General features: G+C 46.0%; 1 protein-coding gene across 7 annotated transcripts in view; it reads right to left on the bottom strand.

The window, feature by feature from the left end:
- LOC145362625 (6-phosphofructo-2-kinase/fructose-2,6-bisphosphatase 4) overlaps positions 1-19,174 on the bottom strand; it is a 227,843-nt gene that overhangs the window by 25,033 nt on the left and 183,636 nt on the right. For all 7 annotated transcript variants that reach the window (XM_080218598.1, XM_080218593.1, XM_080218595.1 and 4 more), the window contains one exon: positions 17,300-17,362. In XM_080218598.1, the coding sequence (XP_080074724.1) occupies positions 17,300-17,362 (63 nt within the window). The remainder of the gene's footprint in view (positions 1-17,299; positions 17,363-19,174) is intronic.

Raw genomic sequence — 19,174 nt, forward strand, 5'->3', positions numbered from 1 at the left:
ATAATGTTGATCACATTTTAAAGCATTAAGATGATCAGAAACATTCATGCAGTTATTGGCAAATGATGTTCTGTCTGTTACAGTGGCCATCTCTGCTACATTGTGAAGGAACTTCCAAAAGATATAGGACAGTTACTTACACTTGATGATAATACAAGAATTTCCAAATGCAGTAAGTACGTAATGAGTCTGTGAATGGGGACTCAAATCATCTCAAGAAAACAGCCTCCATTAGCAAAGATTTTACTTGTTGCAAATTATCACAATGATACCAACTGCTCCCACATACTAACTATTCTCCCAACAGCAACCACAGCTGTCCCCCACCATATCAGCCTCTGGGAGGCTGTTTTCTGTTTGCTTTTTTTTTGTTTCTTTCCCAGTCTGCGGGATCTCTACTATTCTGAGGGGCCAGATATTTTGGGGAAAGATCTAATTGCCTCTTTCTTCTTAAAAAGAGAAGATTGGGGGGATGTCTTTAAACTTACAAAACATTTTGACAGAGTGGAGACAGAGAGAATGTTTTGTGGGAAGAGCAGAATTAGAAGTCGTTTAAATAGTCAACACAAAATCCAATGATGAGGGTATAGTTGGGTGGATTAGTAAATTTGCTGATGACACCAAAGTCGGAGGTGTGGTAGATTGTGAGGAAGGGTGTCATAGTTTGCAGGGAGACTTAGGCAGGTTGCAGAGCTGGGCCGAGAGGTGGCGGATGGAGTTTAATGCGGAGAAGTGTGAGGTAATTCACTTTGGTAGGAATAACAGATGTGTCGAGTATAGGGCTAATGGGAGGCCTCTGAATAGTGTGGATGAACAGAGGGATCTAGGTGTATGTGTACATAGATCCCTGAAAGTTGGGAATCAAGTAGATAAGGTTGTTAGGAAGGCATACGGTGTCTTGGCGTTTATTGGTAGGGGGATTGAATTTAGGAGTCGCAGCGTCATGTTGCAACTGTACACAACTCTGGTGCGGCCGCACTTGGAGTATTGTGTGCAGTTCTGGTCCCCACATTACAGGAAGGACGTGGAGGCTTTGGAGAGGGTGCAGAGGAGGTTTACCAGGATGTTGCCTGGTATGGAGGGGAGGTCCTATGAGGAGAGACTGAGGGATTTGGGGTTGTTTTCGCTAGAAAGAAGGCGGCTAAGAGGGGATCTTATTGAAACATATAAGATGATTAGAGGTTTAGATAGGGTGGATAGTGATAGCCTTTTTCCTCGGATGGAGAAAGCTAGCACGAGGGGGCATGGCTTTAAATTAAGGGGGGGTAGTTATAGGACGGATGTCAGGGGTAGGTTCTTTACCCAGAGGGTGGTGAGGGATTGGAATGCCCTGCCTGCTGCAGTTGTAAATGCGCCTAGTTTGGGGGCGTTTAAGAGATCTGTGGATAGGTTTATGGATGGAAAGGGTTTGGTTTAGGTTAGAGGGTCATTGTTTTTTAACTGGTCGGTGCAACATCGTGGGCCGAAGGGCCTGTTCTGCGCTGTACTGTTCTATGTTCTATGTATGTTCTAATCGGGAATTCAAAAGAAACTTTAAGAACAGCAAGAATATGGAACACACACAATAGGAACAGCCGGGGTGTAAAGTATGAGATTAGTAACTAAAATCAGAATGCATGGATCTGGGGGGAACATACAGTTATGGATTGAGAATTGAGATTGAGAACAGGGAGTAAGAGTCAATGGATCATTTTCAGGATGGCAGACTGTACTTGTGGAGTACCACAAGGATCAGTCCATGAGGCCACAGCTTCTCACAATCAATATCAATGATTTGGATGTCAGAACCAAATGTAATATTTTCAAATTTGCTGATGATACAAAACTAAGTGGGAATGTGAGCTGTGAAGAGGATATAAGGAGATTGCAAGCAGATTTGGCAGGCTATCTGAATGGGCAAGAACATGGCAGATGGAATACAATGTGAATAAATGTGAAGTTATTCACTTTGGTAGAAAAAACTGGCAGAGTATTTCTTAAATGGTGAGAGGCTCTCCAACAGGTGTCCTCGTTCATGAACCACTAAAAGCTAGCACGCTGGTGCTGCAACAATTTGGAAGGCAAATGGCATATAGGCCTTCATCGCCAGGGGACTTGAATACAGGAGTAAAGATGTCTTGTTGCAATTGTACAGAGTTTTAGTGAGACCACATTGGAGTACTGTGTACGGTTTTGGTCTCCTTATCTAAAGTAAAATGTATTTGCCAGAGATGGAGTGCAATAGAGATACACCAGAAGAATCCCTGGGATATCTTATGAGGAGAGATTGAGGAAATTGGGCCTATATTCTCCACTGTTTTGAAGAATGAGAGGTGATCTCACAAACTTACAGAATTCATATAGGGGGTGGATATGATGTTTCCCCTGGCTGTTGAATGTAGAAAAGGAGCCTCAGAAGTGCAGCCATTTAAGACTGAAATGAGGAGAAATGTCTTCACTTGGAGGGTGGTGGTCTTTGGAATTCTCAATCCCAGAAAGCTGTGGCAGCATGGTCAGTGAGCATGTTCAAGACAGGAAATCATAGAATCACAGAGGTTTACAGCATGGAAACAGGCCCTTCAGCCCAACTTGTCCATGCTGCCCTTCTTTTTTTTAAGCCCCTAAGCTAATGCCTATTGCCCGCATTTGGTCCATATCCCTCTATACCCATCGTACCCATGTAACAATCTAAATACTTTTTAAAAGACAAAATTGTACCCTCCTTTACTACTACCTCTGGCAGCTTGTTCCAGACACTCACCACCCTCTGTGTGAAAAAACTGCCCCTTTGGACACTTTTGTGTCTCTCCCCTCTCACCTTAAACTACGCCCTCTGGATTTAGACTCCCCTATCTTTGGGAAAAGATATTGACTATCTAGCTGATCTGTGCCCCTCATTATTTTATAGACCTCTATAAGATCATCCCTCAGCTCCAGAGAAAAAAGTCCCAGTCTATCCAGTCTCTCTTTATAACTCAATCCATCACATCCCAGTAGCATCCTAGTAAATCTTTTAGAATAGAATAGAACAGTACAGCACAGTACAGGGCCTTTGGCCCTCAATGTTGTGCTGAGCTTTGTCCGAAATCAAGATCAAGCTATCCCACTCCCTGTCATTCTGGAGTGCTCCATGTGCCTATCCAATAACCGCTTGAAAGTTCCTAAAGTTCCACTATCACAGCAGGCAGTGCATTCCACACCCCAACCACTCTCTGAGTAAAGAACCTACCTTGGACATCCCTCCTACATCTCCCACCATGAACCTTATAGTTATGCCCCCTAGTAACAGCCACATCCACCTGAGGAAATGGTCTCTGCATATCCACTCTATCTATCCCCCCCTCATCATCTTATAAACCTCTATTAAGTCGCCTCTCATCCTCCTCCGCTCTAAAGAGAAAAGCTCCAGCTCCCTCAACCTTTCCTCATAAGACCTACCCTCCAAACCAGGCAGCATCCTGGTAAATCTCCTCTGCACTCTCTCCAATGCTTCCACATCCTTCTTTAGTGAGGTGACCAGAACCGCACACAATATTCCAAATGTGGTCTCATCAAGCATAACCCCACGGCTCTTAAACCTCCTGTTAATGAATGCTAACACAATATAGGCCTTCCTCATGACTTTACCCACTTGAATGGCAACCTTCAGAGATCTGTGGATATGAACCCCAAGGTCTCTCTGTTCCTCCACATTCCTCAGAACCCTGCCATTGACCTTGTAATCCACATTCAAATTTGATCTACCAAAATGAATCTGCACTCTTTCTAGTTTAATAATATCCTTTCTATAATAGGGTGACCAGAATTGCACACAGTATTCCAAGTGTGGCCTTACCAATGTCTTGTACAACTTCAACAAGACATTCCAACTCCTGTATTCAATGTTCTGACTGATGAAACCAAGCATGCTGAATGCCTTCTTCACCACTCTGTCCACCTGGGAACTCCACTTTCAAGGACTTGTACATGTAGCCCTAGATATCTTTGTTCTGTATCTGTCTCCAATGCCCTACCGTTAACTGAGTAAGTCCTGCCCTGGTTCAATTTACCAAAATGCATCAGCTCGCTTTTCTCTAAACTCCATCTGCCAATTCATCAGCCTATGGCCCAACTGATCAAAATCCCCCTGCAATTGGAGATAACTTTCTTCACTGTCCACTATGCCACCAATCTTAGTGTCATCTGCAAACTTACTAACCATGCCCCCTACATTCTCATCCAAATCATTAATATAAATGACAAATAACAGTGGACCCAGCACTGATCCCTGAGGCACATCGCTGGTCACAGGCCTCCAGTTTGAAAAACTACCCTCTACAACCACATTGTATCCAATTAGATACCTTATCCTGGATCCTGAGATTTAACCTTATGCAACAACCTACCATGTGGTACCTTGCCAAAGGCCTTGCTAAAGTCCATGTAGACAACATTAACTGCACTGCCCTTCTTGGTTACCCCTTCAAAAAACTCAATCAAATTTGTGAGACATGATTTTCCACTCACAAAGCCATGCTGACTGTCCCTAATCAGTCCTTGCATCTCTAAATGCCTGTGGATCGATAGATTTCTGGATCCTAATGACATCAAGTGAAATGGGGACAGTGTCAAGGTAGATGTTCATCCATGATTTATTGGTTTGAATGACGGAGCAGGCTCAATGGGGCAAATTCCTGCTCCTATTTCCACTTAATTCATGTAATCCTTTTCTCAACTTTCTTTCTGATCATGATTGTGTCATTACCTAAATTGAGCTCTTTCCCTTCAGGAGTGTGGATAGGTCTTGTATTTTGCCAAATACTCTTCTCCTGGTCATCTAGCTTTATCCATCTACAAACAGCCAATTGTGATAACTTTCTACCTCATTCTTTCAAAGTCAGCCTTATTTGAATTTAAAATCTAGCTCTGTGATTTGCTCATCTCACAAGCATCACCTGATTTCAGTCACATGGTCAACAGTCTTGGACTGTTATAGGAGGAACATTTACTTTATTAATCATATTGAGTATTTTATATACTTCAATCAAATCCCCCCTCATTCTTTTGTACGAGAGGGACGTGTTGACCCGTTAGAGAAAATCTCAATTACAAGGGAGGAAGTATTAGTCTTTTAGGAAACATTAAGACAGACAAATCCCCAGGGCCTGATGGCATCTATCCTGGACTGCTCAGGGAGACAAGAGATGAAATTGCTGGGCTTCTAACAGAAAGCTTTGTCTCTCCACTGGACACGGGTGAGGTCCCAGAGGACTGGAGGATAGCAAATATGGTCCCGTTATTTAAGAAGGGTAGCAAGGATAACCCGGGTAATTATAGGCCGGTGACCTTGACATCAGTGGTACGGAAATTGTTGGAGAGGATTCTTAGAGATAGGATATATACACATTCAGAACTGAATAATCTCATTAGCGATAGACAGCATGGTTTTGTATGAGGGAGGTCATGCCTCACAAATTTGGTTGAGTTTTTTGAGGAGGTGACAAAAACGATTGACGAGGGAAGGGCCATGGATGTTGTCTATATAGATTTTAGTAAAGCGTTTGACAAGGTCCCTCATGGCAGGCTGGTGCAAAAGGTTAAATCTCACAGGATAAAAGGAGAGCTAGCGAGATGGGTGGAGAACTGGCTTGACCACAGAATCACCTGACGAAGGGGCTAACCCCGAAAGCTTGTGAGTCTATTATCAAATAAATCGGTTGGACTAAAACCTGGTGTTGTCAGACTTTTTACTGTGTTTACGTCAGTCCAACGCCGGCATACCCACATCTTGACCACAGAAGGCAGAAGGTAGCAGTGGAAGGTACTTCTTCTGGCTGAAGGCCTGTGACCAGTGGTGTTCCACAGGGCTCTGTACTGGGACCTCTGCTGTTTGTGATATATATAAATGATTTGGAAGAAGATGTAGCTGGTGTGATCAGTAAGTTTGCAGACAGAAAGACTGCTGGAGTTGTGGATAGTGATGAACATTGTCAGAGAATACAGCAGGATATAGGCTGGAAAATTGGGCGGAGAAATGGCAGATGGAATTTAATCCAGGTAAATGCGAAGTGATGCATTTTGGTAGATCTAATGTAGAGGGGAGTTACACAATAAATAGCAGAACCATTAGGAGTATAGATGCACAGAGGGACCTAGGTGTGCAGGTCCACAGATCCTTGAAGGTGGCAATGCAGGTGGAGAAGGTGGTGAAGAAGGCATATGGCATACTTGCCTTTATAGGACGGGGCATAGAGTATAAAAGTTGGCGTATGATGTTACAGCTGTATAGAACGCTGGTTAGGCCACATTTGGAATACTGCGTCCAGTTCTGGTCGCCTCACTACCAGAACGATGTGGAGGCTTTGGAGAGAGTCCAGAAAAGGTTTACCAGGATGTTACCTGGTAATGGAGGGTCTTAGCTATGAGGAGAGATTGGGTAAACTGGCGTTGTTCTCCCTGGAAAGCCGGAGGATGAGGGGCGACCTAATAGAGGTGTATAAAATTATGAAGGGCATAGATAGGGTAAACAGTGGGAAACTTTTTCCCAGGTTGGAGGTGACGAGCACAAGGACTCACAGGTTCAAGGTGAGGGGGGCGAGGTTTAACACAGATGTCAGGGGGATGTATTTTACACAGAGGATGGTGGGGGCCTCGAATGCACTGTCAAGCAAGGTGGTAGAGGCAGACACGCTGGGATCATTTAAGACTTATCTGGATAGTCACATGAACAGACGGTTAGGCCGCATTTAGAGAACTGCGTCCAGTTCTGGTCGCCTTACTACCGGAAGGATGTGGAGACTCTGGAGAGAGTGCAGAGGAGGTTTACCAGGATGTTGCCTGGTATGAAAGGACTGGGGTATGAGGAAAGATTGAACAAATTGGGGCTCTTTTCCCTTGAAAGACGCCGACTGAGGGGGGATCTAATAGAGGTATATAAGATTATGAAGGGTATAGATAGAGTAAACAGAGGTAAGCTATTTCCTATGATAGAGACACTTAGGACAAGGGGCCATGGACTTAAGGAGAGGGGGGAGTGGTACAACACAGGTATTAGAGGGAGGTTTTTCACACAGAGGGTAGTGGGGCTATGGAATGCTCTGCCAAGTAAGGTGGTGGAGGCAAACACGCTAGAGTCATTTAAGAGTAACTTAGACAGGCATATGACTGAGTTGGAGATGGGTGGATAGAGGAGATTGTTTTAAATAAGGGTCATTAGCATTGGGGGGCCCCTGGTAAGGTAAATGGATATGGTACAATAATAATGTTTTTTTTCCCCTTTCATTCACAGGTTATAAGTCGGTCCGCCTTGTGTCCAACGAGGGGCATACACGCGATGGGTCGTACTAGGGCTGCTCTTGGTTGTTCGAGATCGGCCTAGTGCTTCATGTCGTTAGTGTGTGCTTAAACTGGACCAGATGCTGGGCAAGACGACAGCTCAGTGACTATCGCTAATTGCTGTGCAGACACATGGATTTGGGCTGGTGTCTGTGGGAGTTTGCGCATTCTTCCCGTGCTTGCATGGGTTTTCTCCGGGTGCTCCAGTTTCCTCCCACACCCCAAAGATGTGCTGTTAGGCTGACTGGCAGGAATAAATTGTCCCTAAATCAGTTTCCCTCAATCTGGATGGCCATAAAACATTAGACAAGGGTCGTGGGTGGAGAGGGGGACTGGTGGTGTTGAGATGGCGGCGTGGGCTCGGTGGGCCGAAGGGCCTGTTTCCCAGGCTGCTTTTGTTCTTTGTTAGTAAATTTGTTGACGACACCAAAGTCGGAGGAGTTGTAGACAGTGAGGATGGATGTTACAGTTTGCAGAGGGACATAGATAAGCTGCAGAGCTGGGCCGAGAGGTGGCAAATGGAGTTTAATACGGAAAAATGTGAGGTGATTCACTTTGGTAAGAGTAACAGGAATACAGAATATAGGGCTAATGGAAGGACTCTTAGTAGTGTTGACGAGCAGAGAGATCTTGGGGTACATGTGCATAGATCCCTGAAAGTTGGCACCCAGGTTGATAAGGTTCGCTGGAGCGGGTGGAGTGAAGGTTGCATGGAGTAAAGGTAAGCGATTACCTTTGTAAAGATTTTCGCTGCCTTTGTAACGTTTTTTTGCTTTAAAAACTAGACAGGAAGTGGGCCGCGTGGCTTTGTGGGAAGGGATTTTTCTTTACCGCGCAAAGTTTAAAAGGAGGCTTGCTGTAGACAGCGGGCAGCAGAGTGAGAGGGAAGCAGAGTGAGCTGTAAGGGCTTAGGATCAAAGGGCTTGGGAGAAAAGGGCCAGGTAAGTTTGACTTCTTAACTGTGTTTAGTAATTAGTAAGAGACTGTGATGGAGAACATAAGAACATAAGAGCAGAAGTAGGCCATCCAGCCCTTCGAGCCTGCCCCGCCATTCAATAAGATCATGGGTGATCTGAAGTGGCTCAGTTCCACTTTCCCGCTTTCTCCTCATAACCCTTAATCCCCTTGCCTACCAAAAACCTATCTACCCGCGTCTTAAATATATTTAGCGAGGAAGCCTCAACCACTTCAATGGGCAGAGAATTCCAGAGGCTCACCACCCTTTGAGTGAAGAAGTTCCTCCTCAACTCCGTTCTAAACTGCCACCCCTTATCTTGAGGCTGTGCCCTCTGGTCCTGCTGCCCTTTCTGAGCGGGAAGAACCTCTCCACCTCTACCCTATCCATCCCATTCATCATCTTATACGTCTCAATGAGATCTCCCCTCATCCTTCTAAACTCTAACGAGTACAAGCCCAGTCTATTCAGGCTCTCCTCATAGCTCAACCCCCTCAACTCCGGTATCAGCCTAGTGAACCTCCTCTGCACTCCCTCCAAGGCCAAAATATCCTTGCGCAAGTGTGGCGACCAAAACTGCACACAGTACTCCAGCTGCGGCCCCACCAGTGCCCTGTACAGTTGCAGCAAGACCTCCCTACTTTTATATTCAATCCCCCTCACTATGAAGGCCAGCATCCCATTTGCCTTCCTGACCACCTGCTGCACCTGTAGGCTGGGTTTTTGCGACTCATGCACAAGGACCCCCAGGTCCCTCTGCACCGTAGCATGCTGCAGCTTTTCGCCCTGTAAGTAGTAGTCCTTCCTACCATTATTCCTACCAAAGTGGATAACCTCACACTTGCCAACATTGTATTCCATCTGCCAGGTCCTTGGTATGTGATGTGCTGTTTCTGTATGATGTGGGAGCTAGTGGACCCCAAGGTCCACATCATAAGCATTCGGAACAAAGTGAATGAGCTGGTGGTGCAGATCAGCACAAATGGATATGATCTGGTGGCCATTACAGAAACGTGGTTGCAGGGTGACAGGGACTGGGAGCTGAATGTCCAGGGGTATCAAGTGTTTAGGAAGGATAGACGGGAGGAAAAAGGGGGTGGGGTAGCTCTGCTGATTAAGGATAATATCAGGGCGGTAGTAAGGGAAGATATAGGCTCCAAAGAGCAGAACGTGGAATCCTTGTGGGTGGAGATAAGGAACAGCAAGGGGAGGAAGACGCTGGTGGGTGTGGTCTATAGGCCCCCAAATAATAACTTAGAGGTGGGGCGGGCTATAAACAAGCAAATAAATGATGCGTGCAGGAATGGAACAGCGATAATTATGGGGGATTTCAATCTACATATTGATTGATTGACCCATGTTGGACGCGGTGGGCTTGAGGAAGAGTTCTTGGAATGCTGCCGGGATAGTTTCCTTGAACAGTGTGTGATGCAACCAACGAGGGAGCAAGCTATCTTAGATCTGGTGTTGTGTAATGAGGCAGGAAGAATTAGGGATCTTGTTGTGAGGGATCCTCTTGGGACGAGCGATCATTGTATGGTTGAGTTTTTGATGCAGATGGAGGATGAGAAAGTAGGGTCCCGGACCTGGGTCCTCTGTTTAAGAACATAAGAAATAGGAGCAGGAGTAGGCCATCTAGCCCTTCGAGCCTGCCCCGTCATTCAATAAGATCATGGCTGATCTGTCGTGGCTCAGTTCCACTTTCCCGCCCTCTCCCCATAACCCTTAATCCCCTCTCTTATCAAAAACCCATCAACCCGCTTCTTAAAAATATTTAGTGAGGCAGCCTCCACCACTTCAACGGGCAGAGAATTCCAGAGATTCACCACCCTTTGAGTGAAGAAGTTCCTCCTCAACTCCGTTCTAAACCGCCCCCCTTTTATCTTGAGGCTGTGCCCCCTAGTCCTACTGTCTTTTTTGAGTGGGAAGAGTCTCTCCACCTCTATCCTATCCATCCCATTCATCATCTTATACGTCTCAATGAGATCTCCCCTCATTCTTCTAAACTCTAACGAGTACAAGCCTAGTTTATTCAGCCTCTCCTCATAGCTCAATCCCCTCAACTCCGGTATCAGCCTAGTAAACCTCCTCTGCACTCCCTCCAAGGCCAAAATATCCTTGCGCAAGTGTGGCGACCAAAACTGCACACAGTACTCCAGCTGCGGCCTCACCAGTGCCCTGTACAGTTGCAGCAAGACCTCCCTACTTTTATATTCAATCCCCCTCTGTTTGAACAGAGGGAAGTACGATAGGATGTGAGAGGAATTGGCAAATGTAGATTGGGGGCGCAGATTGGTCGGTAGGACTGTTGAGGAACAGTGGAGGATCTTTAAGGAGATCTTTTTCGGTACTCAGCAGAAATTTATTCCAATGGTAAAGAAGGAATGTAGAAGAAGGGATAATCAGCCGTGGTTAACGACGGAGATAAAGGAGAGTATTAAATTAAAAGCTGATGTGTTTAGAGTGGCTAAAAGTAGTGGGTGAGTAGAAGATTGGGAGAGGTTTAAAAATGAACAAAGATTGACGAAGAAGTTGATAAAGAAAGGAAGGATAGACTATGAATCTAAACAAGCACTAAATATAAAAAAGGATAGTAAGAGTTTTTATAAATATATAAAGAGGAGGAGGCTGGCTAGAGTGAATGTTGGACCCTTAGAGGATGAGAGGAGGGATTTAGTGGTGGGGGATGAGGAAATGGCTGAGGCTTTAAATAAGTTTTTTGCCTCGGTCTTCACGGAGGAGGACGCGAATAGTTTGCCAGGTATTAAAGATAGAAGGATGGTAGGAGTTGAGGGCCTGAATGCGATCACTGTCACTAGAGAGGTAGTGCTTGATTGGCTAGCGGGACTGATTGTGGACTAGTCCCCAGGACCGGATGGAATGCATCCCAGGGTTCTGAAGGAAATGGCAGAGGTGATAGTGGATGCCTTAGTGATTATTTATCAAACTTCACTGGATTCCAGGGAAGTGCCGGAAGATTGGAAAATGGCTAACGTTACGCCGCTGTTTAAAAAAGGTAGCAGGCAAAAGGCAGGGAATTATAGGCTGGTTAGTTTAACGTCTGTAGTTGGAAAAATGCTTGAATCCGTCATCAAGGAAGAAATAGCGAGGCACCTTGAGAAGAATTGTTTGATAGAGCAGACACAGCACGGATTCGTTAAGGGGAAGTCGTGTCTGACAGATTTATTGGAATTCTGTGAGGATGTGACTAGTGCGGTAGACAGAGGGGAACCGGTGGATGTGGTGTTTCTCGATTTTCAAAAGGCGTTTGATAAGGTGCCGCACAAAAGGTTGCTTCAGAAGGTTAGGGGGTATGGAGTTGGGGGTAAGGTGTTAGCGTGGATAGAGGATTGGTTGTTTAATAGGAGACAGAGAGTTGGTATCAATGGGTGCTATTCCGATTGGCGGTTGGTGACTAGTGGAGTGCCGCAGGGATCGGTGCTGGGGCCTCAACTATTTACCATTTATATAGATGATCTGGAGGAGGGGGCTGAGTGTAGGGTAACGAAATTTGCTGATGATATAAAGATGAGTGGAAAAGCAAATTGCTTGGAGGGTGTGGAAAGTCTGCAGAGAGATCTGGAAAGGCTGAGCGAGTGGGCGAGGGCCTGGCAGATGGAGTATAATGTTAGCAAGTGTGAGGTTATCCACTTTGGCAGGAATAATAGTAGGAGGGATTACTATTTAAAGGGCGAAAAGCTGCAGCATACTACAGTGCAGAGGGACCTGGGGGTCCTTGTGCATGAGTCGCAAAAACCCAGTCTGCAGGTGCAGCAGGTGATCAAGAAGGCGAATGGGATGCTGGCCTTTATAGCGAGGGGGATAGAATATAAAAGCAGGGAGGTCTTGCTGTAACTGTACAAGGCACTGGTGAGGCCGCAGCTGGAGTACTATGTGCAGTTCTGGTCGCCGCACTTGCGCAAGGATATTTTGGCCTTGGAGGGAGTGCAGAGGAGGTTCACCAGGCTGATACCGAAGATGAGGGGGTTAGCCTATGAAGAGAGACTAAATAGACTGGGTCTATATTCGTTGGAGTTTAGAAGGATGAGCGGGGATCTTATAGAAACGTATATGATAATGAAGGGGATGGATAGGGTAGAGGTGGAGAGATTCTTCCTGCTCAGAAAGGGCAGCAGGACTAGAGGGCACAGCCTCAAGATAAGGGGGGAGCGGTTTAGAACGGAGTTGAGGAGGAACTTCTTCACTCAAAGGGTGGCGAATCTCTGGAATTCTCTGCCCGTTGAAGTGATGGAGGCTACCTCGCTGAGTATATTTAAGTCATGGGTGGATAGGTTTCTGATAGACAAGGGAATTAAGGGTTATGGGGAGAAAGCGGGAACGTGGAACTGATCCACTTCAGATCAGTCATGATCTTTTTGAATGGCGGGGCAGGCTCGAAGGGCTAGATGGCCTACTCCTGCTCCTATTTCTTATGTTTTTATGTTGTTAAGAAGGCGTATGGTGTGTTAGCTTTTATTGGTAGAGGGATTGAATTTTGCAGCCGTGAGGTCATGGTACAACTGTACAAAACTCTGGTGCGGTCGCACTTGCAGTATTGCATACAGTTCTGGTCGCCGCATTATAAGAAAGATGTGCAGGCATTGGAAAGGGTGCAGAGGAGGTTTACCAGGATGTTGCCTGGTATGGGGGGAAGGTCTTTTGAGGAAAGGCTGGGGGACTTGAGGTTGTTTTTGTTAGAGAGAAGAAGGTTAAGAGGTGACCTGATTGAGGCATACAAGATGATCAGAGGGTTACATAGAACATAGAACATAGAACATTACAGCGCAGAACAGGCCCTTCGGCCCACGATGTTGCGCCGACCAGTTACAAAAACAATGACCCACTAGCCTATACCAATCCCATTTCGTCCATAAACCTATCCAGAGATCTCTTAAACGCCCCCAAACTAGACGCATTTACAACTGCAGCAGGCAGGGCATTCCAATCCCTCACCACCCGCTGGGTAAAGAACCTACCCCTGACATCCGTCCTGTAGCTACCCCCCCTTAATTTAAAGCCATGCCCCCTCGTGCTAGCTTTCTCCATCCGAGGAAAAAGGCTATCACTATCCACCCTATCTAAACCTCTAATCATCTTATATGTTTCAATAAGATCCCCTCTTAGCCGCCTTCTTTCCAACGAAAACAACCCTAGATCCCTCAGTCTCTCCTCATAGGACCTCCCCTCCATACCAGGCAACATCCTAGTAAACCTCCTCTGCACCCTCTCCAACGCCTCCACATCCTACTTGTAATGCGGGGACCAGAACTGCACACAGTACTCCAAGTGCGGCCGCACTAGAGTAGTGTACAGTTGCAACATTACACTGCGACTCCTAAATTCAATCCCCCTACCAATAAACGCCAAGACACCGTACGCCTTCTTGACAACCTTATCTACTTGATTCCCAACTTTCAGGGATCTATGTACACACACACCTAGATCCCTCTGTTCATCCACACTATTCAAAGTCCTCCCGTTAGCCCTATACTCGACACATCTGTTGCTCCTACCAAAGTGAATTACCTCACACTTCTCCGCATTAAATTCCATCCGCCACCTCTCGGCCCAGCTCTGCAACCTATCTAAGTCTCCCTGCAGACTATGACACCCTTCCTCACAATCTACCACACCTCCAATTTTGGTGTCATCAGCAAATTTACTAATCCACCCAACTATACCCTCATCCAGATCATTAATAAAAATTACAAACAACAGTGGCCCCAAAACAGATCCCTGAGGCACACCACTCGTAACTGCACTCCATGATGAATATTTACCATCCACCACCACCCTCTGTCTCCTATCTGATAGCCAATTCCTGATCCAACTTCCTAGATTACCCACAATCCCATACATCTGCATTTTCTGCAGAAGCCTACCATGGTGAACCTTATCGAACGCCTTACTAAAATCCATGTATACCACGTCAACTGCCTTACCCCCATCCACCTCTTTGGTCACTTTCTCAAAAAACTCAATAAGGTTAGTAAGGCACGACCTACCCGCTACAAAACCATGCTGACTATTTCTAATCAATTCATTACACTCCAAATAACTATAAATCCTATCCCTAATAATTTTTTCTAAAACCTTGCCCACAACAGAAGTAAGACTCACCGGTCTATAATTCCCGGCAAAGTCTCTGTTCCCCTTCTTAAACAATGGGACAACATTCGCTATCCTCCAATCCTCCGGGACTACACCAGAGACCAATGACGACCTGAAGATCTGAGCCAGAGGCTCTGCAATCACCTCTCTAGCCTCCCAGAGAATCCTAGGGTAGATCCCATCTGGACCAGGGGACTTATCTATTTTCAGCCCCTCAAGAATTTCCAGCACATCCTCTTTATCAACCGTAATACTGTCTATTTTACACCCCTGCAACCCAATGTCCTCCTCAGCTATATTCATGTCCCCCTGCGTGAACACCGAAGAGAAATATTGGTTCAATACTTCTCCAATCTCCTCCGGTTCCACACACAACTTCCCCCTGCTGTCTGTAACTGGCCCTAATCTTGCCCTGACCAACCTTCTGTTCTTGACATACCTATAGAACGCCTTAGGATTCTCCTTAATCCTATCAGCCAAAGTCTTCTCATGTCCTCTTTTAGCCCTTCTCAACTCACTCTTCAACTCCCTCCTAGCCAATCTAAAGCTTTCTAGTGCACTATCTGAGCCCTCCAATCTCATCCGAACATAAGCCTCCTTTTTCTTTTTAACCATCGACTCAACTCTTTTAGTGCACCACGGTTCCCTAGATCTACCAAATCCACCATGCCTGACAGGGACATACCTATCAAGGACTCGCAGTAGCTGCTCCTTGAAAAAACTCCACATTTCAGACGTTCCCAGTCCCTGTAATCCCCTAATCCAATCCATGCTTCCTAATTCACTCCTGATAGCCTCATAATCGCCCTTACCCCAGCTAAAATTGCTGACCCGAGGTTCATGCCTATCTCTTCCCATCACTAAGGTGAACGTAACCGAATTGTGGTCACTATCACCAAAATGCACACCAACTTCCAAGTCTAGCACCTGGTCTGGCTCATTTCCCAGCACCAAATCCAATATAGCCTCACCTCTAGTTGGCCTGTCTACATACTGAGACAAAAAACCTTCCTGCACGCTTTGTACAAACACTGACCCCTCTAGCGAGCTAGAACTATAGCAACTCCAATCAATATTCGTAAAGTTAAAGTCCCCCATAACAATTACCCTATTACTTTCACTCCTAACCAGGATTGTCTCCGCAATCCTTTCCTCAACCTCTCTAGAACTTTTAGATAGGGTGGACCGTGAGAGCCTTTTTCCTCGGATGGTGATGGTTAACACGAGGGGACATAGCTTTAAATTAAGGGGTGGTAGTTATAGGACGGGTGTCAGAGGTAGGTTCTTTACTCAGAGGGTAGTAATGGCGTGGAATGCCCTACCTGCAGTAGTTATGGACTCGCCAACTTTAAGGGTGTTCAAATGGTCAGTGGATAGGCATATGGATAATATTGGAATAGTTTAGGTTAGAGGGTCATTAGATTGGTTCCACTGGTTGGCGCAACATCGAGGGCCGAAGGGCCTGTACTGCGCTGTAATGTTCTATGTTCTATACGTGCAGAAATCCTCAATGGTGGCAGGACAGGTTGGAGAAGTGGCTTATAAAGCATACAGGATCCTGGGCTTTCTAAATAGAGGCACAGAGTACAAAATCAAGGGTGTTATGTTCATTCAGTATTTAACACTGGTTTGACTTTCACTGGAGTTTGATGTCAAATTCTGGTACCACAACTGTGGCATAAATTACAAAAGCAGGGAAGTCATGTTTGAGTTGTATAGAACTTTGGTGAGGCCACAGCTGGAGTACTGTGTACAGTTCTGGTCGCCACATTATAGGATGTGATTGCACTGGAGGGGGTGCAGAGGAGATTCACCAGGATGCTGCCTGGGGTGGAACATTGAAGTTCTGAAACAGGTTGGATAGGCTTGGGTTGTTTTTATTGGCAGTCATGATGGGGGGACGCCAGCGTTGGACTGCGGTAAACACAGTAAAAAGTCTCACAACACCAGGTTTATTTTGTAGCAAATGCCACCCGCAAATGCCAACTTTAAGGCTGTTCAAATGGTCAGTGGATAGGCATATGGGTAACACTGGAATAGTTTAGGTTAGAGGGTCATTAGATTCGTTCCACTGGTCTGCGCATCATTGAGGGCCGAAGGGCCTGTACAGCACTGTAATGCTCTATGTTCTACTAGCTTTCGGAGCACTGCTCCTTTATCAGGTGAGTGGGGAGTTCTGATCACAAACAGGGCATATAAAGGCACATGCTCAGTTTACAGAATACTGACTAGAATGCGAGTCTTTACAGCTAATCAAATCTTAAAGGTGCAGACAATGTGAGTGGAGATAGCATTAAGCCTATGCTTCAAGATAATGAGAGGCATAGATAGTATGGATAAGAAGCAGCTGTTCCCCTTAGTTGAAGGGTCAGTTACGAAGGGGCACAAGTTCAAGATGAGGGGCAGGAGGTCTGGGGGGGATGTGAGGAAAAACTTTTTTTACCCAGGGGATGGTGATGGTCTGGAATGTGCTGCCTGGGAGAGTGGCAGAGGTGGGTTGCCTCACATTTTTAAGTAGTATCTGGATAAGCAGTTGACACATCATAACATTCAGGGTTATGGGTCAAGTGCTGGCAGATGGGATTAGGTGGGAGGTCAGGTGTTTCTCCTGTCTAGTGAACACAGATCCCGAGCACTCATTTCATACATCAGCCATTCCTTCTGTCTCTATAAAGAGGTCATCAGCTGCACCTCCTCTTTACTATTCAGGTGTTTATAAAAAGATATCAGGATTCCTTCCCTTGTTGGTTCCTAATCTATTCTTGTAACCTCAGGGCATCTCTTATTTCCTTGTCTATTAATTAGGCGTAAGTAACTGAAGGTACAAATCAGCGATAAGCTAACGGAATGGGAGGATGTGCTAAGGGGCTGAATGGTCTCTTCTTGTTCCTGTGTTCACCATTTCATGTACAAAGCTTTATTGTGAGTCTAGCAGCTTACCGTATGCCACTGGGGTGAGTTTTAAGACAGTGTGCAGTGGGCACTTCAGGTATGGCAGTTCCTCTGGAAAAAGGAGAGGTAAATGGTAATTACAAATCATTGTGACAATTGGAGAATTATATACCTTGATCCCATTGGAGCGAACTCTACCAGACAGATGGCTTTGTGTCTGCTTTCCCCACCAGCATGTAAAGTTGCCTCTAAGGATAGAATCCTGGCAGAACTCAATTCTGCTCCAAATAAAAGTTCCCCTTGGATGGTCTGTCCAACTTTCACTCTGGTTTCAAATCAGAATGTTGATCTTGATCTTAAATTTATAGTTATTTTGGATTTTAAGTCAATTCACACATAAGTGCTTTTATAAATTAACAACAAAAGAAATTTCAATTATATTTTGCTTGAGTAAAATAACTTTTGTTAGTGATTTCCAATTGCATCATTTGCCGTTCTATGATATCTTTTTTAAAAACATTATCTTAATACAGTTTTTCAAGATGTTTTTGGGGCAGCACAGTGGCATAGTGGTTTGCACTGCTGCCTCAGAACTCCAGGGACCTGGTTCGATTCCCAGTTTGGGTCACTGTCTGTGTGGAGTTTGCACGTTCTTCCCATGTCTACATGGGTTTCCTCCAGGTGCCCTGGTTTCCCCCCACAGTCCAAAGATGTGAGGGTTAGGTTGATTAGCCATGCTAAATTGCCCCTTAGTGTCCCGGAATGTGAAATTAGAGATATTAGCAGGATAAATATGTGAGGTTGTGGTTATAGGGCCTGGGTGGGGTTGTTGTTGGTATAGACTTGATGGGCCAAATGGCCTCCTTCTGCATTTCAGGGTTTCTATGATTCTCAGGCTCTGTCAGGGAAGTGTGCATTATTTTGATTTGAGATTTTAAGAAGCAGCTTTAGGTATCACCTCGAGGCATGAGCTGTTCAATTCATCACCATCCTTATGGAAGGTGATTGATTTCTGGCTGCAGAATCAGCAGATTCTGGAATAGGCAGGAGTGGAGCTATGTCATTGAGCTGGGGAAGAGAGTTCCACACAGTTATAACCCACAGAGAAAAAACAATTCCTTCTGGAATTCTAGAGCAGAAGCAAGGGGCAGAGTGAGTTGCCCCGCTCCTATTGGCAATGTTATCACCTTGGACCAGTAAGGAAATGGCGAGCTAGAGGGCACACCAAGGGCCCCAGAAACCGTATTAATCCATTCCTCTAGACTTCCAAAAATCATTCACACACGCTTAATCTTGTGAGAGGATAATAGTACCTAGGCACCAGAAAAAGGAGAGTGTGGTGGAGGGTTGGGGTAGGGAGGAACAGTGTGGTGCAAGGTCACGGCAGGGACGGTGTGGTAGAGGGTCAGGGGAGGGCGGGAGAGTGTGGTGGAGGGTTAGGGGAGGGAGGGAGAGTGTGGTGGAGGGTCGGGATAGGGAGGGAGAGTGTGGTGGAGGGTCACAGGAGGAAGGGAGAGTGTGGTGGAGGGTTGGGGTAGTGAGGAACAGTATGGTGGAAGGTCACAGCAGGGGGGGAAAGAATGAGAGCATGGTGGAAGGTCAGGGGAGAGAGGGAGAGAGTGGTGGAGGGTCAGGAGAGGGAGGGTGAGTGCGGTGGAAGGTCAGGATAGGGAGGGAGAATGTGGTGGAAGGTCAGGGTAGGGAGGGAGAATGTGGTCAAAGGTCACAGGAGGAAATGAGAGTGTGGAGGAGGGTCAGGGAAGGGAAGGTGAGTGTAGTGGAGGGTCAGGGAGGGAGGATGAGTGTGGTGGAGGGTCGGGGAGGGAGGGACAGTGTGGTGAAGGGTCAGGAGAGGGAGGGTGAGTGTGGTGGAAGGTCATAGGAGGAAGGGAGCATGTGGTGGAGGGTCAGGGGAGGGAGAGA

This window comes from Carcharhinus amblyrhynchos, chromosome 3, assembly GCF_965287045.1.
Source record: "Carcharhinus amblyrhynchos chromosome 3, sCarAmb.v2.hapA, whole genome shotgun sequence".
Lineage (NCBI taxonomy): Eukaryota > Metazoa > Chordata > Chondrichthyes > Carcharhiniformes > Carcharhinidae > Carcharhinus > Carcharhinus amblyrhynchos.